This window comes from Cataglyphis hispanica, chromosome 3 (genome assembly GCF_021464435.1).
Source record: "Cataglyphis hispanica isolate Lineage 1 chromosome 3, ULB_Chis1_1.0, whole genome shotgun sequence".
Lineage (NCBI taxonomy): Eukaryota > Metazoa > Arthropoda > Insecta > Hymenoptera > Formicidae > Cataglyphis > Cataglyphis hispanica.
In genome coordinates this window covers 11,343,381-11,369,690 of record NC_065956.1, presented here as the reverse complement: position 1 = coordinate 11,369,690, position 26,310 = coordinate 11,343,381, and the positions used below count along the sequence as shown (strand labels likewise).

Here is a 26,310-nt window from a genome sequence, read left to right as displayed (position 1 = left end):
CGGAAGCTGTGCCCCGGCATCGCTAGTCTAAAAAAAGGTCTCTCATGAATACGAGCAACGTTGGCAAAACGAATGTAGCGTGGAAAAGGACGGAGATGGGTCGTAAGGGGGACTTAACCACTCTCAGGACTCTTAAAAAGAACTTAACTTTGCGCATAAAATTAAGGCATTGTAATTGCAGACGGCGTCGCCGCTGCGGCAACACATTTCTTCTTTTTTTTCCAGACCCTTCTTCCTTCCGTTATCTTCCTTCGGCTAACTCTCTTCCTAGAGTTCTCCGCCCTTTAAAACAACTAATGGAGGATGAAATGCCAATTTCGCTCTTCTTTTACTATATATTCGACAATAAAATATTTATAATTTTCTCCGATTAACTTCGCATATTGTCATCAATGATAAAATCATTTTTGTGTGAGTGTCGGATGATCCCGCTGGAATTACGATTACAACACGCAGAATATGGTAATTGCTCTTTACATGATTTTTCTTTAATGAAAATTTCATAAATCATTTCTTTTTACAATTTTCCAAATCAATATTTAAAAAATGCAATATATATCAGATTAATTTTTTTTAATTATCAAATTTTTTTGAACTCTGCACATAAAATATTATTGAAATATTTTTTCATCGACTAAATGATTTAACCGCCAATTTCCTTTTTTTTTTGTAGCTTTGCAACTTTTAAATGACATTTTTGTATTAAAATTCTGTTAAAATAAAACTGACTTGGAACTGCACTGTAATAAAATTCTGTGTCTACATTTGCTTGGAATTAATTTTCATTTAAGTTTTACGAGCGCGCACTTTATATTATCCGAATAGTCGCGTAATAATTCGCTACTTTTCTTCACTATTTTATTTGCCAACGAATAAATAAGAGCGCAGAAAATTAACACACCGCAAAACGGCGTATCAAACGATGCTGAAGTAAAGTGCAATTATCTTGCCAGTTTCCTGTTGTTTCTGAAAATCACGACTGTTGTGTTTCCATTCGGAAAAAAATGTAATTTTCCTGAGGACAATCTTGTTACATTTCGCATTAACCACGATGACCTTCTCGGATTACGATGATAAAATGATTTCTAATTGCGGCGGATGTGCAAGATGGAAACGAGTAGCGTCGCAAGCTTTTTATGCAGATTACATCGCGCTGGATAAAATATTAAATAAATGTTTCTATAAATTCGCGCTCAAATTTTCCTGCAAAATATTTAAATCGCTTGAATTTAACCGAGCTTTGTCGCTGCATAGAAATCCTCTATTAAATATATATATATATATATATATATATATATATATATATATATATATATAGCCGTAAAATATAAATCAATTATTAAAACACGTACACGAAAAAAAATATACAGACTAAAACTTTCACGCCACTTTTCAGTTCATAATAATATATATATATATTCCAAATTTATTTTCTTTAAGAAACACAATCTCTAATCCATAAGATTATTTATTACATGATTTAATTTTTTAATAATTGCTACAATATTTACAACTCGGTGACTTTGCATCGGCATTCGCCATTTTCTCCCCTCCCCCCTCCCTCTTCTCCCCTCCTTCTTCGAGACAAAAAAATGTTTTCGCGAAAAAAAGCGGCTACGTAATATTCCGATTTGCTCGCGGAAAGGCTTATGACGCATCAAATATGATCGATCGTGTTCAGTTTAAAAGCTAGCTCAGCGATTTTAGATGATAGCTCCGTCATCAGACGTAACGATTCCGATCGGATTGAGGACATTTTCGAATCGGACACGATACCGTCGCGCGCGTGGTTCTCCATATCCGGCGATTTTGATTCGCTGAAAATGGTCGTCGACCATATAATGCCGGCGCTTATTTCAACCTCTTGTCGTTTCCAATCTCACCGTATTTCTATCATTGCATCCTCGTCCCCTGAACATCCCGTAGAGATAGTCGACCTATCGCCGTCGTTATCTCTCTATTCAAATATCATCGTGAAACTACCACGTTCCGTCATTATTCTTCCAAATGGAATTCATGCTGCGGCATAATGGGACAGGGATATCAATCCGATCAACGAATATAATATCCGATTACACAGCTGCAAACGGCTCCGCCCCCCACGGTAGCTCTCGGCGTACGTATGCGTCAAATCACGCGGTACCAGATATGCGCGTCGTATGCCGGTCGACACTCGAGCAGAAAATCGAGAATCGGCTCAGTTTGCGAGCGAGCTTCCGATATCTCTTGACGCTCGCTGACAGCCCTATGGATCGCGGAAAAAGCTCGCTCGAAAGCCGAGCGAACGATCGATCGCGCTCCGAAAGGGCGGAGTCCCTTCCATTCACGTTCTATGTAGCCGCAACTGAACCGCCTGTGGTTAAATTCGATGCTTATAAATAAACATTCCGTGCATGCCGATCGATAGTGTTTACAAATGATTTAAAGATTTCGAGAAATCAATATAGTCGAGTTTCAATGGATACTCGATGCCCGATCAAATTTTCGCCAAAGAATAAAACCATTTTTAAATTAATTAAACAGTTTGTATAAACAAAATTTTATGAAAACATTATTGAAAAAAATGTCTCATATTCAAAGAAAAAAATCTATTATTTATATCATTTATGCCAGACGTAATCGCCATAGAGATGTCTCGAGCTTTCAATAGCGACGCGCTTGAAAGCTTGGAAAACCCTTCGTTCAAGGCCGTAGTTGTGAACGTGGCGTTCGCTCACAATAGCCGCGAAATAGCAAACACCATCAACATCGATTTAATCTCCCTTCGCGCCGCGATATGGAAGAATCTGCGAGCGCAGCGGACGCGTAATAAAAGACGACAATGGGAAAAAAGATAGGGCGAAAGATGGAAGAAATGACGGCGGGGAAAAAAGTATTGGTGACAAAGGAGCATGCCGCTGCTGCTGCTGCTGCGAGAAAAAGAAACGTAAAGGGATGATCGGGAAGAGAATTTCACAATGCACTCGTTTCGAACGATTCCGGAAGACGGATGATCGTTCTGTATCGACTATCCACCGGGCTTCCATCGATCGTTTCTTGCTTAAGGGATTCGTCGGATACTTTACTTGGGAAAGTCAACGGTCGTGTAAGTCGCGGTGTATGTCGGTGATCCGCCTGCGCTGAAATTCACGAATCGAATCAACGTTGCGAGGTGGCGTGTAATGTATCGATCTGACGCGAGTGGTAAAGTGTGAATGGAAAATTGAAATCTCTCCAAAGGCGAGAAACGCGTGCGCGTTCGCGCACTTGATGATTCTGACGAGGCGTCGACTGTTTCTACTGCTACCTTAGCGCGGAGAACGTGGCGGTCTTCTAAGAACGATATTTACAGTCTTATTCAAGTTAATTTGGCGTACGATAGATACTAATGAATATTATCTAGTCTGATAGTTGTTTACTATCAGGATAAATTGCTTATTCGCAAGAGATGTACGCGTAAAGCTTATTATATGATTTTTTGTATTTGATAATTAAAGAAATAAATTTAAATGTGTTTTTGGAATCTGTTCTTAACATTTATTACTTATTTTTTCAAGCTTTCTCATGCTTATAATAAACAAAAATTAAAATGCATTAAACGCAGAAATGTTTCCCGTGAAATTGATAAAATCGGAGAAAAATCTACGCGTGAAAAAAAGTCAGACGAACGACATTCGGGTAAATTGATCGAGATTGAAAGGTAAATGACAGACGGAAAATGAATACGCGTCGCAACGAAAAGAAATTTCCGGGCGTTATGATTGGGCTAAGTTAGCAGCAGGTGTAGAGAAGATTGTATGTGCGACAACGATGTTCGACGAACACGGAGCATAATTCTATCGCGTCGGGGAATGTTGAATGGATGTTCGAATCGAATTCCAACCAAGATTGCGGCGCGGCAGTCGCACCAGACAATTGGCGGGTCTATTTACGACGTCGGTCCGGGAACGCATCGAATTGGAGCTAGAATTATTGTATTAAGGTGGAAGACGGCGACGAGAATGTATGACGCGCATTGTCCTTATAAGTAGCGATGTACTAACCAGTGCACATGGAAAAATCACATATAAAACTTGCGAATCTACTTCTTCTTCTCTTTTCTCTCTAATTTCCGTCCACTTTTTTAAATGTGTCAGATAGGTGAAAATAATAACGAGAGAGAAATGTAAGGAAAAAGATAAAAGAAAAGGCTCGAATAATACTTTACCTACACCACTGCAAATCGTGGTTTTCTTTTTAATTGTTCTTATTTGCATTTCATGTATTTAAGATGAGACAAGCGCGAGCATACAAATGTAGTTTTTTAAAGATAAGAAAAAAAGAACAATGAGAAATACTAATGTAACTGATTGTGAGAAGAATAGGTCTCGTATCGGTATGTAAAATCGTATTTTCTTACAAGGCACACCAAGTTTTCATGAAAAAAACGAGTTTAATTTATATTAATTTATATTATATATATATTAATTTATATTTACTTTATAAACTTTATATAATATTCCACAGTTAATCTAGAACCCATATTTTTCCTATGAGGTATATATCACGTTCTCCGTTTCTTTTAATTAGCGCCTTCATTTATCAAATCACAATTTAAAAAGTCAAAGAAATAAGAGAGTTTTTTCTCAAATTTTTGCACATAGAAAATATCATATAAAAGCGCAAGAATGTCGATACTCTATAGATGCAATAAAAATCTTTCTCTTATTTTAGCGTTCATCGAATCACTCAAAACATTAAATATTTTTTTTGAACAAGCTCAAAAAAAAAAAAAAAAATAAATAAATAAAAAGCTTGGTAAATTAATAAGAAAGTAGATAGCTGGCTTTGTTCACTGAAGCATCTAGAAAATTTTATGAATAATATAAGAAGTATCTCTAATGGCCACGGCTTTCCGTTAGTCGCAGCCTTTGTGCGAAGGAATGTAACACTAAGTCACGTAAATAGAGATGAGTTTATTATCGTCTAGAAGTGCTCTTCTCGTAAGACTACTACAATGGCGTGCTTTATATGTAAATGTAATTAAATTGATATATACAAACAAACACAAATCAAAATGTATTATTGCGAGAGAATGTCTACAGAAAGAGCAATTCGCTGCAATTTTCTGATATTTTCTTTCCGCGCAAACAAATGCTATATATTATTATATAAAAATTAAAACATTATGAATATTGCATCAATAACAATATTTAATTCTTTTTCTTCTAGAATTCTTAATTATCTTATCTTTATTTGTAAAATGTAGATATGTAATTTGAAGTCACTAAATATTGTTCTCCCAATCCAAAAATTATTATTTAATAGTTTTCAATTTTTCCATATTCTTAATATAAGTTATATCCCCGAAATTAATCATATTATAAGATAAAAAAACAAATGTGTTAATTTATCAATATACAATCATTATATTTATACTGAAAGTTTATAATTTCTGGTTTGAAACGTGGTAAAAGATATTTCTCAGATATCTTCATCTTTAACGAAAGATTAAATTAGTAATTTAATTTGTCTGTCATTGTGTCTCGAGAAAAGAATCCCTCGCCGAGATTGGTTGAGAGAAATTTCATATCACTGCACAAATTTCAGTTAGAAACGCACGACTGTTGAAACGAATCGCTCCCTCTCTCTTTCTCTCTTTGCAACATCAAATTAATGAGTTACCGAGAGGTGAGTTTTCACTTGGTGGAACAAAAGAAGCACAATATAAGAGAGACGAAAAGAAAGAGCAGAAATAGAGGGAGATAAAAAAGAAGCGAGAAAACGATGGTGCGAGCTAATATACACGAGTGCGTAAGAGAATAGTGCGCGCGACAGTATTCGTTAATTAATTACTTACAAACTATATGCGAGACTCGCTGTGAAAAAATTCACATGTTTGTGTAAACTACACGCTCACATTTTGAGGGAGAAATTTATTGCAAAAAGCGGCATTAAATCTGCGCCGACGTTTAGATGCTATGGCAAGATTGTTACTGGTTTTGCCATCTCGGCTACTGGTTCATGTTATGCACATTGTCGTACTAATTATTATAATGCAAGAAATGCAAAGCGAACATTTTTCTGCGACGAAAAGATAGTGCACATTTTAAATAAATGTGTATTTTTATTAAGATGATTATATTTTTTCAACAATCTATCAATATTTTGTAGCAAATATCAATATTTATCAATTATTAAATAATTTATGTATACTAAAAAAGATATTTTTTCTTTTAAACACCTATCATCTCAACGAAGAATTTTCTTTTCCAGTCATATCAGTAAGGCCCGCGTCTTTAGAAAATCGGAAATTAGATTATTCGTCAGTTCAAAACCGCAAAAGTTAGAGTTTCTGTAAATAGAAGAAGAGAGAATTAACGAGAAAAATAAAGAAGGAAGACGAAAGAGAAAGCAGAGGAAAAAGCAAGTTTCCAGGTGAAGGGTCGCTTTAAAGGAATGTTGAGAGGAATGTTGGCGTCCCGTTTATTGTCAAGAAAAACAGCAAGTCTCTCTTACCCTCTCGAAACGTGATCCGGAGTTACGGCGGAAATCGTGATCGCTATCGCGGACAGAGACGATGATGACTCCGGGGAAATCAAAATAGGGGACGATGTTGAACGCGCCGTCGTCCGAGAATGACGAAGGTAGCGCGAATCGTTCCGAGTTACGAGAGAAATGGTCGTCATTCCATGATGGCAACGCGGTCGACAAAAACAAACTGGCCTCATTTCTGAGGAACGTATCAAATTTTACTGTCGCCAATCTTAACATTTTGACAAAAGAAACAACTGAGATTCGGTAAGTTATTTCGTAAAAAAAAAACTGACTCTTCGCGGCAGAGAATTTATTATTATGATAATTTTCTAAAAATAAATTTGTTCATGTAGCGCCGCAATTATATCAATACAAAACAATTATATGTAATAATATATTAATGTGATGATCTTGATGAAATATATAATTAAAAATACAAATTTTAATTCATTTATTTGTTAATTAATTTCTATAAATATATAAATATTTTATTCGATATTTAATGTATCTGTTGCATTAAATATTATTCTGTACGTGCAATAATAAATTCGACATTTGATATTATTAACGATCTTTGAATAATTATATGTATATAATGTTTCTATAAACTTTCAGAAACGTGTTGTGTATTTGATTTTCTAAATTGTAATCATTTTATTAAACTTATTATTTTGTTTCATTACTCTGTAGCTTAAATCGCACAGACTTGCTCAGCTTGTTCTTAAAATTAGATTACTCCTGTGACTGTCGAGTGCAGGAGCCACGTTCACATAACGTCATTAATTCAGGATTACATCAAGATTTGGATTTTGAAATTGTGGACTGAAGGAAAGATGAGATCGCATTAACTCGTAATAGCAGCGTTTAAGACTCAATCGCATATTACAAAAAAGCAGCGAGGCAACAGAAAAATAAAAAAAAACCAGAGCATCTCTCTTTTATATCGTGTATCTTTTATATCGTGTATCCATTAAGAGCCATCAGCTCGATAAAACGCGTGACTTTTGCTTTTAAAAGAGCAAGAGCTAGTTCGTGTTTCTGTATTTCACGTGCAAATATCGCGTGCAAACCTATACACACAACATATATGTGCGCGCTTACCGCTGATTCTATTGTAAAATCTTGCATTCTGTACTATTTTTCCCGTCATTTCACCATGGCTAAAATGCTCGTGGCGAAACCAGAGGATAAACACGTTTGAATTCTTGCCAACTGTTCATTTCAGTAGCGTGTGTTGAAAAAAAAAAATATATATATATATATATCAGTGACAAAGCGGCGCTCTATTAGATCGCGCACGAAGCGCAGCATTATACGAGAGTGAAAGAATCGATTTGACGTTCGCGCGCGAATTGACATGCGCTTCCGTAATGCGCGTCAAGCCGGTTGCTTTTAACATTTATCGACGAGAAATGCGGGGAAAAAGTTGACGGCGTGTCTCTTTTTTTTTTCCTCCTCTGACTCCTGTCAATGTATTCGAAACGTCGATCGCATTTTCCGAAGAATCGCTGACGTGAATGTCGCCGTCACGGCCGGTTTACGATGAGAAAATAGAGCACGAGAAATTATACGTTAACTCCGTAATATTTGCGTATATCTTCGAAAAAAAAGGAGAAATTTCGAAAAGAAGAGTTCTGTCGACTTTAAACTTTTAAAGTTTTAACTCTTAACTCTTAACTAAAAACTCTCAATTCGCGATTTTCTCAGCTCTCCGTCTCTCGATTCTTAACTCCCTTTCGCGCAACCGGTCGACTTTCGAACTCTTTCTCGTCTCGATTCGAAGGCGACTGCCGTCCGACTTTTCGGGACGATTAACAAGCTCGCAAAGTTAATGGGCGCGAGACGCCAATTTCAATTTGAACGCGCATCGACGAAAGATCGGCGATTCGTTCCGTGAGCGCGCACAAATAGGTCGCTGCATCATTTGCGATCGTAGGGGGGAGGGAGAGGTGCGGGAATTAATTTTGTACTGAGCGGTCGAGGCGGAGAATAGTTATGATATCGCAAATTGCAAATACTTGATACGATCGTGGACGGGCAGTCATATGATTTATCGAGCGCGCCGCATAGTATCGGCCGTATTCCAGGGATTGACATCATTTATTAGACGTTGGAAACGTGCGTGCGGCCGTTGGAAACAGCAACGATATCGCGATCGCGCGGCCGTAAACGACGAGGTCGTCGACCGGTCGATCGGTCGCCATATTCATCTGTCTGGTAGTTTACGGTGAATCATCAGAGTGCGGGGCGCGGTTTCCACGTCCCTACGACCGAGTACGTTCTCTCAGTTTATCGCTGAATCTCTGCCGTTCGACGGTGGTCACCGCGATCAGAATGCGGTCTGGCACCGCAATGATGACTGAATACCTGAACCGGACCGGATTGGCGCCCATTCGCGTCCGCGGGACTTCAATGACAGTGGCTGCACCCATTACGGCGTCTTTGTGGCAATATCGGTTATCAGATTCGTCGAACAAAACTGCAAGCGGCGATAGCTCGCCACCATCGACCCGCGCTTTATTAGGTTCTATCGATTTCTACGTAAATATGTCTGGTATTTCTAGCGTCGCAGCTGCGTTTCACACCTAATTTGTGTCAGATATCGGTATCGATACGAAATCCATTCTTATAATACATTGAGTTAGCAATCTAGCCACTTTACAATGATTAATTTATACTTTACTCCATTTTTGCAATAGTGATTATATTATATTATTTGACTATTAATATATACAAAATTGATCAATAAATAAATATATATCTATATATATATATTCCATTTTTCCCGCTTAATGTCAAATGCTCTATATTATTTCTTATAAAACCATATTCGAGAGAGACAATAAGTTATAATTTTCATTACACTTCTGCTGACATTGTAGTATGTAATCAATTTACAGTCCCTTAAGCTTCTCCGTGGTTAAGAGAAGCTTATACGATTACACTTTGGTCGGTATCTATTCCCATCTCGGTTATGGCAAAATCTATGTTGCGCACCGGTGCTCGATGCGGTCGGTTCGCAATAGTAAGCGGACATTGGAATCCGCCAGTAGTCGAGGTACGACTATGGCCAGACTGTGGTCAAACTAGCGATGTCTTAGCTCACTCTATATGCTATTCACTTTACCCTTACCGTAAAAATTATATACAAGTATATATAAATTTTATAATTACTATCATAACATATTTTACTATATTTTTCTATGTATATCAAATATATTCTTTTATTATTTTACTCGTGCAGCGAATTTTAACAATTTATAGTAACGAGGATTATGGTGACAAATATAACTTTGAATTGCTTTCCGATAAAACTAATAATCGCTTAAAAGTAGTCCAAGTATTTATTTATTAGTCTCCGTTATAAATTGTTAATCATTAATTATTTGAAAATATTACAACAGTCCATTTATTTTAGTCCACTGTCGCGATCGCGATCGCGATCTCAAGAAGATCATTGCAATGAAATGATAATGATCCCTTTGTTTTGTACGGTCATGATTCTCTGGTCTCATAGTTATTTTAATCCGGCGAATGTCAATAGGGTAGATAACGATGCGTAAAAATCGCGCGTAACAACGAATAATATCATTTTGCGTACTCGAGCGTATCGACGACGAGAAATCCTGCTATTATGTCGCATAACTGCGCAGACAATGGCGCGATAATTTCAGCCGGTAGTACGCGCATCCGGTCACGTGCGATACATACATGCGCACACACGTGCATACACACACAGATGCGTTCGTCCGTTCGTTACGTAAGTCGACCACAATAGAGGGAGAAGCGAGAGAAAGCGGAGGACAATTGACTACTCGCCGTCGATCGAGAACGTTTCTGCGTTCGGGGTTGCGTTTAACTGATTGCGGTACTGGCGACACTTCGCGTCGCAAGCATCGCCGATATATCAACGCCCGCATGTCACATTCGTAATCTCACGGTACGAATAGCCTTGGCGGGTGTTGATGGGTGCTTTCGGACGAACGGTAATCTCGCATCTCGCCTCGTTAAATCGAAACGCTACATTCTACTCCCGTTTGAATAAATAATCGAAAATATTTATACGGTATAATATTTTATAATGTCTAATGTATAATAAAAAAAATTAAAAAATTAGAATTGTCCATCTACAATAATTTCCGACACTCAACGAATATCTCCGTATTTCTATCTTCGTATATATATATAATCGAAAATATTTATACGGTATAATATTTTATAATGTCTAATGTATAATAAAAAAAAATTAGAAAATTAAAATTGTCCATTTATAATAATTTCCGACACTCAACGAATATCTCCATATTTCTATCTTCGTTATATATATATATAAATATATATATATATATTTCTATTGTTCTGCATAAACCTCATCCTCGTAATATATTTCCGCGAAACTCATTCCAACGCCGCAATTAATATCAACAACGATATAAATATCATCACCTATGATGATAGCAATTTCATGTTTCATCGTAGCGCCAATTGTGATTGTCTCGAGAGCTCGCGAGCAATGTTAACTTGGTGTCAGCTCCATCAACGCAGGCAGAGTGTCAGCGCGATCAGCACTTCCGATTCGACGGGAAGCAGAGCCCCCGAGCATTCGCAGCAGCGCCCCGCTGAAACTCGCTAAGTTTCTCCCGCGCAGAATTGATCCAGTCAGCATCAGGAGGAATTACGCGGAATTCGCGTGCGCGGAAACTCAACGATCTCGCTGATGAGTGCTACAACAACATACGGTATATACGCACTTGTGTAGTATACTCGCAAAATACTACTCCAACGTTTGCGGTAGACGATATTTGCATTTGTAGATGCTTCCCGTATTCTATACAGAACTCCTGCGTTTCACAGCGTGTTTTCTTTGCGAAGAACTATAAAAAGAATGCAATGAATGTGACAATGTATCGCTTCCGAAATTAGTTTAATCATTCTTCTATCAGGCTAATACAACTAACAAAAAGTGCTTTATAACTTTGAAAATCATGATTGTTACAATCGTTGAGCGCGCGGGTATAACCAAAGATTAAAAAACCATCACGCTAATATACTAACAAAAATTACGAGAGGAATATTTCATGGAAAAAGCCTGGCGAGTACAATAGTCAGTTCGGGCGATTCTTATCCAATAAATTTACGAGAAGCGTCGTTATTATCTCACAAGCATTTCATATAATAAATAATTTTTCGAGCACGCTTGATCGAAAAATTATTTATTATATGAAATGTAATTAAAACTGCTCCCTGTTGCGCGTTTTTTAAACATGCGCATATTAAGTATTAAAGGTATATTATTTTATAATCGAGCGGAAACATACATCAATAAATATTCGTGCGTACATCAATAATGCTGCGAATATGCATTACTGTTGTAATACGGCTTTATAATATCGCGCATAAACATATATTGTTCGATGTAACAATTAACTATAAATTATTGCTCTTTGCACAATTAACAAAGAATTTGCGTATCATTTTATGATACGCAAACACGAGCAAATTTTCCACGCGCAAATAGCGCGTTTTAGATAAATTTTGCCAATAACACAATTTAACTATATATGATATGCATTATAATAGAATGCATATCTAAAAGACTACAGAGAGATTCAAATTTTTTTAACGACATAATAATATTTCTCCATCATATTTGATATAGTAAAAAATTTACACAACTAAAAGATTATCGCGCAAAGTACAATTTAATCGATATAATATACATAAACAAAAGAATAATTTCTAAAATAATATAACTTGTATGTGTTTGTACGTTTGATTTTTCTTTTTTTGAGATCAAATATTTTTTCATAAATTTAAAAATAACTCCTACTTGTTAAAACTATCAAAGCACTAATAATTTTCAATTAAAAGTACAAAATAAAGAAATTTTTTACAAATTAAATTTTTTAAGTACACTTATATGAACTCTTATTGTTCAATAAAGTTTTAATTATATTTATATTTTATCAAAATTATATAATTCGAGATTTCATCACATCTGACAGAATTAAAATTCTATACCTATGATTGGCTGTGATGAAAGGTAGAAACAATTTCTCACCGAATAGAAGGGAAAGAAATGTGTCAGTGCGTAAAACGCGGACCGTTGGATTCGTGTCGATGTCGCAATCGTCAAAAGTACAATCACGACGTATTCGCTTCGCAGGGCGGAAGGGAGTAAAGCGGCACGAATGGACGGGATGAAATAGGGTAAAACTGTGCCCCGGCTGCGATATCACGTCGCTCGATTTTAAGGGGGTTGAGGGCACGCCCCGATTTGCATTCGCTACGAGTATCCCTCACACGATCAAGCATCCTCGCCAAGTGATGCTTTATCGTTAATCGATATGCCTTATACTAAGTGCGTACGTACACAATATAATCTACCAATGCAATTATTAAAGATCCTGCGTGATTTATTTTTCTTGATTTTAAATTTTCTTTTCTTTATTTTTTTAATTTTCTTTGTTTTTAACTATTTTATCATGATATACGTATACACTTGCAAAACACGCAATCGTCGATTATATCAATTCCAATTATTGCTAATTCTCCTCGTCATAAGATATATCGTTTGTGCCAGTAATATTACCGCTCTAATTACAATCCTCGTGAGGATCCTGGAAGAGGTCCTGGAGCATTGTAAATAGTTTATCTATTTATGATGTTATCGGTGTCCAAATAACACCTGCTTCTCTACGAAAATTATTAATATGTTTTATATGCTTCCTATGGCTTATGATTAGCGGCTTGTAAATTTCTCTGTAACTTTAAGTTGTTGAGAAATAATAGAAAAATATGTATATATATTGTGTTAAGTCTCTTGCAAATTCTGACAAACATTCGCATTTTATTACGTTTCTCCTAATTTTTAATAATGTATCGCCTTAAAATTAATTATTTTCTAAAGTTATCCTAATTAATGCCTAAATTAATCGTCCACTAACAGTGTCATTTCAAAATTTTATTATTAAACTCTCCCGTGGTTTGAGCTAAGAGTTAAAATTTATACAAGAGTAGAATTGCGGTTTTGAAACGCTTTCCTTATAAATTTTATGTCTGTCAAGTTGACAAAAGTTTTGAAAAATTTTAAAATAATAAATAAGAATAAATATCGACAGAAATAATAAAGAATTCGATTTAATTCAAACACATCTATATTAACTTAAAAATATAAAAGATGATTCATTTCATGTTCAAAACTATTTAATACTTGAGAAAATAAATAACACACGCGCAATATGGGAACGACGGCACATTGATTTGTGCGAATGTCAAGAAGGCATCGTAATTTTTTTTCCAAGCGCGGCGACTATAAATCCTAATTTTTTTATCGCGGATCATAGATTATCCGGGAATACATACAGCTCTGGCGCGCTTTTACTAGGTCAGTGTTCATCATTTTATTCGCGAAAGAGCGTTCGTTCGTAGTAAAACGCAGCTCGTTCGGCAAACGTCCGGACTTTAAGAGAATTTAGAGCTCCGCATCCCCCACAAGGAAATGATCCGTTGCCGCGTGGACGAAGAATAGTTTTGGAAAGCCCGTTTTCGTAGCGGTTACTGCCGCGACGATGCCGCGGCTACGTTTTACGACGACGTAGGACATCGCAATTGTATACCGTTAAAACTAAAATATCGTCGCGCTAAGATAAAACCGCAGCTCCTTCAAACATTGTTTTTCTTTCGTTCGCGGGATCACAGTTTCCTATCTCCGACCTGTCCGAATGAGCTGCGTTCATCAGTAACTTTGTCCCAAATCCAGTAAAAGAGATTTTCACAGAATATTCAACTGAATTTAATATATAAAAATATCATACATAAAAATCTTTACATTTACAAATATTTTTCAAAATTCATAACGTTTAAAAATTATGTTTTTAAAGCACTTATACACACACACACGTGCGTGCGTAAAAGTGTGCGTAAGCAATTCATATTGTATCTCATGTTGAAAAATATTAAAAGAAAAATTAAACCTCCAGAAACCTTTCTTGATAATTCGATTAAATAAAATGCAATATTGTTGCCATCTAACGAAATTTATGTAGTAGAACTGCTTTCGACTATCTCGTCGCGTTATGCAAAATGTCACTCCACGTAACTCGATAATGTCACAACGAAAACAAAATTCGCGGTCGTGCAAGGAACGTTATTTACGACGATGCAGCTGCAATCATGCTGTCAAGGAAATCTGTTTACAGCACTGCCAGTGCTTCCAGATTCACGACTCGGCTCTCTTAACTCGCAGCCCTTTAGGTATGAAATCCAATAATGGAGCGTTCGGCATACACTCATTTTCAAAAGTCTGCTTTACACTCGTATTCGCATATCCGAAAAAAATACTTGGCAAGGGAATTCTTGTTTTTCAGCGTAATATCAAGAAAGTTGTAAAAAACTCAAAGTTACATATGAAATAAAAAGTTTCCAGGTAGCAATAATTTTAATTTTTAATCGTAATTATTTGCTTATATCAGATCCAAATAAAATTAATTAGAAACTTTAGTTCTTGAAGTCTTTTAAAGAGGAACAAAGATACGTGTATTTTAATATATTTGCTTACTATGTTTATAATAGTTAAACGCGTATTTTATAAGAGATAAGTATTTTTTAATTTCTTGTTGGCTAATCAACGGTTAATGACGTTTTGTACAATTCTGTCAACGTTACAAAACTAGTGTACAACCAGTTCAATTTATGGAATAGTTAGGTGACAAGGCAAACAATTTCGGAATTAAAATAGATAAAAGGAATAAGAAAATCTTCGCCATTTTATTCGCGTACCATCAAATGTGTGATAGCGAATAAATAACACACGCAATATAAATATGTTCTACGTGGATCAGAGTATTTTCTACGATTATAACAAACGAAGGTGTTTCTCTGAGTTTGAACGATGATCCAGATTTTATTGGGTTGCTCGATAAATACGATATTTACGAGCATTGAATCGGCTGTCGACCAAAGTAACGTATAACGGATGAAACGTGAGGCCGATTTGCGGCTTAACGAAATCCTTGCTCCGTCGTAGTCTGCTCGTATTCGAGGTTTTCGGTTTTACACCACGATGACGTGGCGGAATGGTAAACCAATAGGATATACAGGTAATATAATCGAAAATGTGGAAATCGAAAGATGCAGTCCGCAAAGTCTCAACCTTTCTCTTTGTTTGAAAAAAAGTTCATAAAAAATCGTTCGTAAAAAATTGGAAAAATCAATAAGAATATAGCGTAATGTAAAATATTATAATCTTTGTATGGAAACATGTCATCGAATATAAAAGAATAATAACTTTGCAGCATCCAGGTTCAAAAATAAAACAAAGACACATATTCAAGAATTCGAGAATATAAAGATTTGTCAACTCATAATTAATTTGATTCTTAAAGAACGTGATAAAAATGCCATAACACTATCTTAATAATAATGATGGATATTTATACTTAAATTAAATTGTATTCTCCAAATGAATAAACCGCAGTATTGATGATTTATATATATATATATATATAATATATCTTGAGAAAATCAATATATTTGACATATGTCAATGCAGGAAGCTGGATAGTATAAAATGTCGATAGCATCAAATTGCTCAATGAATTTAATTAACTACTAAATTATTTTCATATAAAATTCTGCTCGTTTCGATACGTTCCGCGGCGACGTTCAAACAGTATTCGCCGAATATCCATATTAAAACGGATAATGTCACGGTTGCCATTCAATACAGCGTAATATCAATAAAGATTGGACAATACTGTCGCAGCAATAATTGAACGGAATTATTGCAAATTACCATTTTATTCCGCAATTTGGTGCGCGATCGTAACGCGTGACGCAAATGATTCGTGACATTTGCTCAACAACAATGCTATTTCACGTATGCAAAAGACTGACGCATACTCTTCCCGCGAGAAAAATGACGTGTGTAATGTAATGTCGTACATGCATAATCGTTTTTCGGAATACACACATGTGTAACGCTTGTCTCTTTGTAAGAAATATAAGACAATTTTAATAAACAAAAATATTACAAAACATTTTCCATTTTTTCATACTCGACAAATCTTCAAATAATTATAATTAATTTTAAATAATTACTATTTTAATTGATTAAATTTATCAAACTAATTAGAAAAATTGATAATTTGATATCTTCTGATTCATATGCAACAAAAATTAGAAAATTAAAATATAAATTGATAGCGTAAGAATATTTAGAGAAAATTGTAAAATAACATACTATAAAAGATACGATTTATTTTAAAAAAAGAAAAAAACTTAATCCACTCTATATATAACTGAGAGATCTATATGAGCTATTGTTCGTATCTGCAACATTATCCATGCTACAGAATAAGATTCCTTGGATGCGTAGAAATCTATGGCGCCATAGAGATTTACGTCGAGGCTGAACGAGTGCTCCGAGGATCATCGTTCATAAATATCAATGCGGCTTACCTGTACAGGGGTTCGCCGCTGTCCTCTTTGAACCAGAGCACCATGGAGACAGCGTCATTCGACTCGCGGGGTTGTATGTTACATGGTAAAATCGCCTTCTGACCCGCCACCCCCTGTATCGACTCCATGGGTACTGAAACACAAATCAACGACTCGCTCAGAGGAATGTCCATTACACCGCGAGAGAACGAAGAATAATGAAACAAGGAAGAATCGTCGGATAACAAAGAGTTATGGATTTTTTAGGCGATCCCTACAACGATCCCTTAAATCCCTCGAGAGGATGTTTAAAAAGGCTACTTCCTGGGGATGTGTATCATGCTGACAAGATTTCCGACAAGATATCATAACTCCATATCTTACCAAGATTTCAACATGCATGTTTTTTTCACGAAATATTCAAATCTTACGTGATCCCTTTGCTTATGGCTATATGATGTAAATATCACGGAAATCAACTCTCCTTATTTTTTCTTGAGTTAAATTTGCATGATATTATTTGTGACATTACTCCATCCAATATACCTCATATAATTTAAACATACGATCTTTTATTATGCGATATTTTATCATGACATATCATGTGCGTATCTTATATATATATATATATTCAGCTATTTATGTAAATAAAATCAGGATTTGCGTAGAATATATATATATTTTTTCTGTATCTCTTATGTCTCTTGTTTATTTACAATTGCCATAACTGTAGCAGTATTGAGCTAATGGTGCCATTTAATCCTAACATTAATATTCCCGCAGAAGCGTTGGAATATTATATTTTTATTGATGTTATGTACGACCGATATTAAATCACCAATATAGTGTAGTATAATATTCCGCGTAAACATTTCGAAAGAGAGAAGCACATATGATAAAAGTCATAATGCTCGCGATTTGAAAGAAGCCAGCGATAAAGTTGCATTGAACGTAAAGAAAATCAGTGAAATTAAAAAGGTTCCCTAAAAAATGCAATTTACACTTTGCGTTCCATTACCGACAAGCACACAAATCTCTCAGAATAAAATCATATCGCAGATTTTTTATCAACCAATCTTCTTTCGTTCTTCATAGAGACTCATGAATAATCCCTTGGCATATCTTTTTTAATCTTTACTCGTGGCAGGAACTTTTTTATCCACGTTAATATCACAATGTCGTTTCGTTCCAGTTAATGAAGTGTATATCCTTTGATCTCTCGCGCGCAGAACGTATCAGATATTTACGCTAATTAATATTTTTACATAATATTATATATAGATATTGTCTCTGGTTATATTTACTATGTAAAAAAATATTAATATTAATAAATCTAAATACAGAAAGAAATATGAGCGTAATGTAATAAATCGCGGGTTGATTCATTCGTGGCAACATAGAAGGTTTTCAAACAGTATACTTCATTATTAATTATGTAATATCGTCTTTATTATAATACTTGACAAAAATCTATCACTCCTTTTAATTTTTTCAAGAATAAAAACCCGTATTTATGGCGAATATCGATTTCAATAAAACCGAGAAATATGAGCGCGGAAATGCATTCGTGTCGTGGCAACGAGTGCGATTTCCGAAAGTTGCCGGGGACATAGCGTTTTATTTTTCCGCTAGCCCGCAAAATGAAAGTTCTTCGCATGGTGAAACCGGCGGCGCCACGATAGGTTGCCTCCCTCGCCCCGAGAATTCGCTTAAGTCGACATTGCACCGGTGCTCGTCTATGAGAGAGCGGCTCCACGCATGCATTTTCGCGCGGAAACACGTATTGCATTTACGTTGGCGCTACAACGACTTTATGCAAGTACGTGCCCTTCTGCGAGCTGGGGAAATTCACGTAAGCCTCGCCGATTTTAGCACGAGACCGCAGTGCATAGATATTGTTCATGCGCTCGTATGATGATATTCGAAACTATGTAAAATTATCTATTTTCTTGGGAAAGAACTTGGAATATTTTCAGTCTTGTATACATATCATTTTCTCACGCTTAAAAGCGTATTAAAAAAAAACGGAGTTTCAAAAGTAGTCTAATCTTAATTCAAGCTCTAAATATGTTCTACAATTAAATATATGTTTATACATAAAGTATAATTATTTTAATTTTTTAATTTTTGTTTATCTTAAAATTACTGACTTTTTGCACAAAAGATTAATTGTACATTTCTATACAATCGAGAGAAAATTTTCTTCTTATATATTATATAATATATAAATAGCTAATAATTCAATTTAAATTGAAAAAGAAAGAAATAAAAAGCTACATTTACATAATGACAAATATATAACTTATGAATCTGACACAGAGAAAAAAATTACGAGTGTAGTACATAGTTCACAAAGAATTAAATTCAAGCTGAATTCATACATAATCTCGGGTATAATCTTGAGCAGTGAAAAGTAATGCGCAAGAACATACGTTCAAGCGTACGTGTTACATGTGTGAAAATGGATATATCTCAATATTTTACGATACGATTTTCTGCTTCGAAGGGATTTATAGTCGGGGTTGATATCTCGCGAAACGAAATATCGCCGTCTGCCAAATAAAAGCAGGAGCGACGGCGCAGCAACAGTTGCATCTGAAGGGTTGCGATGACGTCGCTCGTCGCGCATTTTTATGCTTCGGTATCTATTCTGCCGAGCATGTAAGCAGCCATCGATACACGGATTACGTCGTATGATGGCTAACCCATCTACTAACCCGGCGACGGTTATCCGAGACTTGAAACCGACTGAAGTTCCACGAATTCCCTTTTACGAAACTGCGTTCGCGGAGAATTTGACGAAAAAAAAAAAAAGAAGTGACACCGCGGATGGAATTGAACGAAAGCGACGAGCAAACGACGAGAACTGCTGGTATAGAAGATTGCGTCCTGGACAATAAAACTGACTCGGATTACATTCTAAGACGTGGTCGAGTTTACAAGACTTTCTCTCTCGCAGCGACACTCGGGGACAAAACATGTTTCTATGTACGTGCACTTCGCGAACTACGTACGTGCACTCATTGCGAATACTTGATGAGAATTGTTTTTACATCAACATGCTATCTGAATAATAAAAGAAATATAGAAGATTTTTATTAATCTGTGACGACTTTCTATGAAAAAGAATTCAATTGCAGAAGAAAGAGACTACTTTTTCGTTAATTTTCACTTTTCAACATTAAATTTTGATAAATAAAAATAACAAATTTTAGAACATTGTGTTTATATTATTTTGTATATATAATTTTTATAATATTGTATATATGTACTTTTAATTATATTTAAGAATATCAGCAAATTTATATGATTAGCATTTTTTCTATTTATTTATGTCAATAATTACTTAGAAGAAACATTTCGTTAAATAAAAATATTAATATTCTTAAACACTATGATTATAATTGTTTACAAGTTGCCATCTACTTAACATCGCCGGCTTACAGACACATCGCGGTGTTTGTGATTCAAAATTAATTACGCACGCGCAAACTTCGTTACTTAATAATGGAAAAGGAATTATGTCTCATTTTAACAGAGCCATGTTAGAATTAGCTGTCGGACGCGTTGTTAAGCTGCGATTTAAATTAAATTTCTCGTACAACAATGACATTCTACATGCATGTTGTCGGGCGAAAGTGCCGGCCAAGCTCTGCCGGTGACACTTCCGTTGACTGGTGTAATTAACGAAACCAGAAAACCACGAATGCCGGCTATTCGCGGACGAAATGCTGTTTGAGATCACTTGCCGCGAGATTTTCTGACGGATTCCTTATTACATAATTACCTTCCTGCCAGACGCTAGCTTGAGCTCCATGAAACGCGCAAAAGAAATCACCACTCCAGCTGTGCAAATATCACTTCCATTCTTTATTTATTTCCGGTCTGCAAAGATATATCTGTTTTTCTCTCAAATTATTCCAAAAAATTTGTCTATATTAATTATGCGCCCTTGTGACGCAACAAAAATTCCATCGATAAATCTCAATATTTAACATAATTCTTAATTAAGAAGAGCGCATTATTAAAATAAACTATAAATTCTCGATAACTTAAAGTTTTTGTTCGATAATTGGTTTTTTTATATATTTCATTTTATATTCATGATATTATATAATAAAGAATAAAAGAATTCGACTTGAGCAGTATTTTAAATTATTACAGAATTTAAAACATGATCATTACATGTAGATAGAATATTAATATCGTCTTTTAATAAGTTTAAAGTGTATTTCTATCTAAATATCTAAAACATCAATTCGCGATTCTCAAAATATAAATTTAAATTTAAATTAAATGTTTCAATATTGATCTCATCTTTCGCTTAGTGTTGAGAGAAATCTTTTGCAACGCCAATTGAATAATCATATTTCGTGGCATCCTCGAGAGTTGACAAAGCTCTGGCCATGACACTCTCTCACGACACGGAGGAAAAGGAAGGGTAGAGAGAAAGGGTACAGAGGCAGGGCAATTAAAATGCGACTGGGCACAAAGGGCACGAGATCTTCCGAAATTTCCACCCCCGCACACGCTCCACTTTTGTAGACATTTCTCAGCCGGTAATTGCCTTCCGACCCGCGCGCACGAGAGAATAACGGGCGCGCGCGGAAGGAATGGACCGCATGAAATATCCTTTCCATACCTTATACCCGTAACACAGCGAAACAGAGAAAAAAAAAGAGACGGAGACAGCGCCCAAAGAGATAAAAGAGACGGCGTAACGGTGTAAGAGAATGGGCTGAAAAAGGAAAATTGAGCTGTGACTGTCTTAATTATCTCAGGTTTTAGACTTCAATTTAAAATTTCAAGGCAATTAGAAATATGTATGAGAAATTTAACAAATTTAAAAATATTAAAGGGCATTAAATATATATATATAATATACATATCATAATATGTTTTCGACACTTCTTAATGCGATTTTATATATTTCAAAAATTATTTAAATTATTCCTCTAAGAAAGAAAAAAAAATATGTTAATAAAATTGTTATTAGTCATATATAAAGAATTTAGTAATAAAAATTATAGTAACATATTGGAATCTATTCCGCACAAATGTTATATAAAGAATTTCGATTACATCTCTATTTTTATCTCTAATTTTAATGGCTTCAATCAAAAGAATTTATTCGTCACATTTTGTTATAAATTATGCCAATCTACGAGAGTGGATAATATTCAATTTCTATGAAAAATATTTTTTCCACATAAAACATTCATAACTGTCGCCAAAATAAGCGAGATGGAAAAGCTTCTATAACTCTTCGATGTAAAAGCCGTACGTTGATTGCGTGCGTGTGGAAAGGAGTCTTGGAATATCATTATTCAAACAGTCGATAACACATAGCACACGACAAAGCAGCACGAACCCGCGCGAGTAAATCAAAATCGATGATCTGATTCAATATTATTCTAGCGGCAACGGCGTATTTCGTAGCTTTCATCAATACCGCGATAGAGGCACACGGTCGTTGCGCAATCTTGCAGAAATCAGCCGTCGGAGCTTTTTATTCTGCAGTAGCGGCAAATGGCCCGTCTGAAAGAACGCGGTGTGCACAGCGAAAGTTTCGAGAAAATGGTGTAAAGGAGATGAACGCAAAATGCTGAATCGAAGTCCTTTGCCGCGCGACAAAGGACCGAAAACTTCCGACGCTGCGATTCGCGGTGAAGGAAATCCGCGAAACTCGTCGCTTCGATAGCCGCGGTATTGTAAGAGCTCCGCACGAAATTCACCGAAGGATGGATAAATTTCTCGCTAAGGCGGCTTTAGTTCTCTCTCGGATATATCGATTTCGTGTCTGCACGTGATTAAAGCAACAAAGGATTTATTTAGCTTCTAGGATAAATCTATTAGGAATTTAATAGAGTTTCAAGAATCTATCAACAATACACATATACGCAAAGAACTGACGCAAAAAAAGTAAAATAAAAGTATTAGAAAAATAAATTGCATCATTTGATAGAATTAATCACTGCAAAATTTATTTACAACAAAGTTGATATTCGAAATTCAAAATCTTATTTGGATGTTTCGAGTTAAGTGTAAACGTATGTGTGTGTGTGTAAATTAAACAATAATATATTTTTAAAATTTTAAAAAAATCAGTTCAAAGAACTTGAAACTAGAAAAATATTTCTGATGTCTGCGCTTTTCTACACATTCTTATGGACGCGTCGCGACGTTTAATCACGTTAAAAGGAATAACATCTCAGAATCTTTGCGAATGTTTTATGCAAATATCGGATGAAAGTTTCTCCAGTGTGCACTACGGTATGAAGATTTACAAAAAAAAAGTCGCCGCCGTCGAATCTTATTTCCAGTCGACGATTTGTGAAAAACAGTGACGAGACGATCCTTCATTCTCCCTCGCCCTTCTTTTCTTCTCACCTCCTTCAGTATTCTTTTCCGGTCTCGTTCTCGCGGTGACCGCGAAAGAAAAAGAAGCATATACTCGAGATTGGTTATAAAGAGCAAACAGAAAGGAATCGATGTAATTGAGGTGGGGTCGGGCACCTTTCTCTCTCCGTCTCGTGGGACTCAAGCTTTCCGAGAGAAATTGTATCCGAGAAAATGGCAAAGATCACGTCAGAGACTGCATTATTCAGTACCGGCATGGTAAATCTATATATACACGACCACCCTTTCATCCACTGTAATGTAAATCCTTTCCTTTTTCATTCCAACCGCCTATGCCACCTCTCTTTTTCTTTCTCGCTCTCTTTATTTTTTCTTTTTCTCTTCGTTTCTTTAATTTTGCGAATTACGTGTCAAACTGTTTGTACAATATTCCTGTCAAACGTAATTCTGAGATTGAGAGAAAATCTCGTTCTCAATTTGGCTTCACGCAAAACGTAAGCCACTTCTACTCTGTCATTTATCATCGACCTCGCTGCTTTATTAGGCGCGACTGATTAATGTCCTTATTACCGGACCGAATTTGTGTGCCCGAAAAATTATCCCATTTCCACGGCCGTTCTCGCGCCACCGCCGACATTCGGCCGCTTTTCCGGGTGCTGAATCCGTCTCCGGACGCGGATTCACAGTTCGCATGAGAAATCCGGAAATCATAAATCACTGAGCGTAGCGAATTGTTGACGGAGTATATTTTCGAAAAGAACTCTTCTTCAGGCTTCGTCATTGTCAGTCGTATAATTAATTGATTCATCGCACGCGGTAAGGGGACCGAAGAGAAGAGGGCAAACGGACATAGGATTCTCGATCATTTATCCGAGGCTCCACCGCCGTCAATTTAGGAAGAACCGAAGGGAAAACCTAGTTAAGAGAAAATAAATTTTTCAAATACATTTTGCTCGTGAAAAGCATTAAAGTGTAATGATCAATGTAGATCCAGCACACTTTCATTTATAGGAATCATATATCTTTAAATATTTTTTTACGATTTAATTAAATTTTGAATTATAAATATCTAAAGCTATTTTCATCTAAAAAAAAAAGACGAAATATATATATAAAATTTGAATTATATATGATATATTTAATATAATCTGAGCTATATATGATATGTATTTTCTGAGCTAGAAAAGTGCTCAAACATCTTTTCTAGTTATATGAATTAAATTTCGACATAAAAGAACAAAAGTTTGGATTTAACTTTTCTTCTCCGCTCTCTTCAATCATCTTTGTCGAGTTATGAGTGAAAGCGTCGCCGTGCGCAGTCTCTTAATGGAATAATAATGCGGCATTATGGCGGTTCCCGAGATGCGCGGAACCAAGCCGAAGGGAATTTTCCACCAAAAGCGATTCCTCAAATACTTGTTTACTCTCTCTCTCTCTCTCTCTCTCACTTATTCTGTTTCTTCGATAAAACGACGCCGACGTAACGGTCGCGATCCTTAAGAAGTTCGCTGCCTTCCGGCGTTCTCCGGCATTGGTGGCAATTAACATCGCGTTTTACGGCGCACCAATATCTTGCCGAGCACACCGACCGGTTACCAGTGAGTGCTCGGAAATGGCGTCGTCGTCGTCGTCCTGGGAAATATATCGCGACGCGGTAAACGAAGGTTTACTCGGTAAAGCGATTTTTCACACGGTCGATCGGGCAGGCCGCGCAGACGGCGTAAAATATTGTGTATATAGCTATAATGGACCGTTCGGAAAGCGCTTCCTGTTCTGTTTATTTTATCCACTCCCGGGATCCGCACAACACTTTTAAGTCCTAATAGCTTGAGCGGTCTTAAGTGCGGCATCGTCATGGTTTTTGTCCATTTCATTGCCTCGCACTTTATCTTTAATATTTTGCGATGTCTCTTTAATCTGTCGCGATAAATAATGGATTGGTGAGAAAACGTTCGGAATTAAATTTATCATCTAGCAGAGAGAGCTAGCTATCGATCAATCTTGATAAAAACAAATAGAAATTTCACTGCGTGACACGTTTGCATAATTTATCACAATCTTAATTAGCGGTCCTAAGCCCAGAGCACAGTTTCTATTTTATTTTCCCATGTCATTTTTGCAAAATATGTCGATCGTCAACGTGACAAGACACTTCACATTTAAATTTGTCAATCAATGTCCAAAGTGAATAATTTATCTTTAAAGCATTCTATTTATTTTATATATTATGATTGCGTAATATTCAATAATTATAATTTACAATCTCCGGGCACACACGGGTTCGCTTTGAATATTTCATTCCTCAGTTCAACTTCGTGCTTAACACTTTGCGCTTCCATGTCAATCTCGCGAAAAACGACGATCAGCGCGAGTCAAACTCTCGTCATACGGTATCCGAGACCCGTGATTTATTTACATCGGGAATTCGGAATTTACGAGCCGAGAGGTATTCGCCGAATGAAATCAGTTTCGTCTTTTCATGTCATCCAGGACGATGCACTAAATGCATCCATCGGATTGAGAGTCCGTTCGATGCGTCCAGCCCGTTTCCAACGCAATGCTGCACTCGCATAAATGTCCGTGTGTAATCCATATGTTTAAAGATTCATTCGTAATAATCGAAATTTATTCGAATATGTACTATAAATTTAAAATTTTACAAATTTTAATAATTTTACACGAAATATCAAATTTTATTCTTTAAATTTCAAATGTATGACAATTTAATTCTTTGTAAAAAGTATCGGAAAAATTATTTATAAGATATATATCGCAATTCGCACATCATCGCAAGAGAATTTTTAAAATGTCAGAAATGACGAATTAATATTACAATTTGGTATTTTAAAAGAACAAATGTTTTTAAATTTACAAGCACAAAATACTTAGTATATTATAGTAAATAATACGCTTGTCCATTGTACTTTCATTCAGAACATTATTGTAACATTACTATTGTATTAATGACATCGGTTACGTTTACATTAATATTTGAATATACCTTGTTACGCGAAA

General features: G+C 35.8%; 1 protein-coding gene across 3 annotated transcripts in view; it reads right to left on the bottom strand.

Moving 5' to 3' along the window:
* The window catches only part of LOC126859234 (nephrin-like), a 223,107-nt gene that overhangs the window by 144,118 nt on the left and 52,679 nt on the right, over nt 1-26,310 (bottom strand). For all 3 annotated transcript variants that reach the window (XM_050610297.1, XM_050610296.1, XM_050610298.1), the window contains exon 3: nt 16,957-17,089. In XM_050610297.1, coding sequence (XP_050466254.1) covers nt 16,957-17,089 — 133 coding nt within the window. The remainder of the gene's footprint in view (nt 1-16,956; nt 17,090-26,310) is intronic.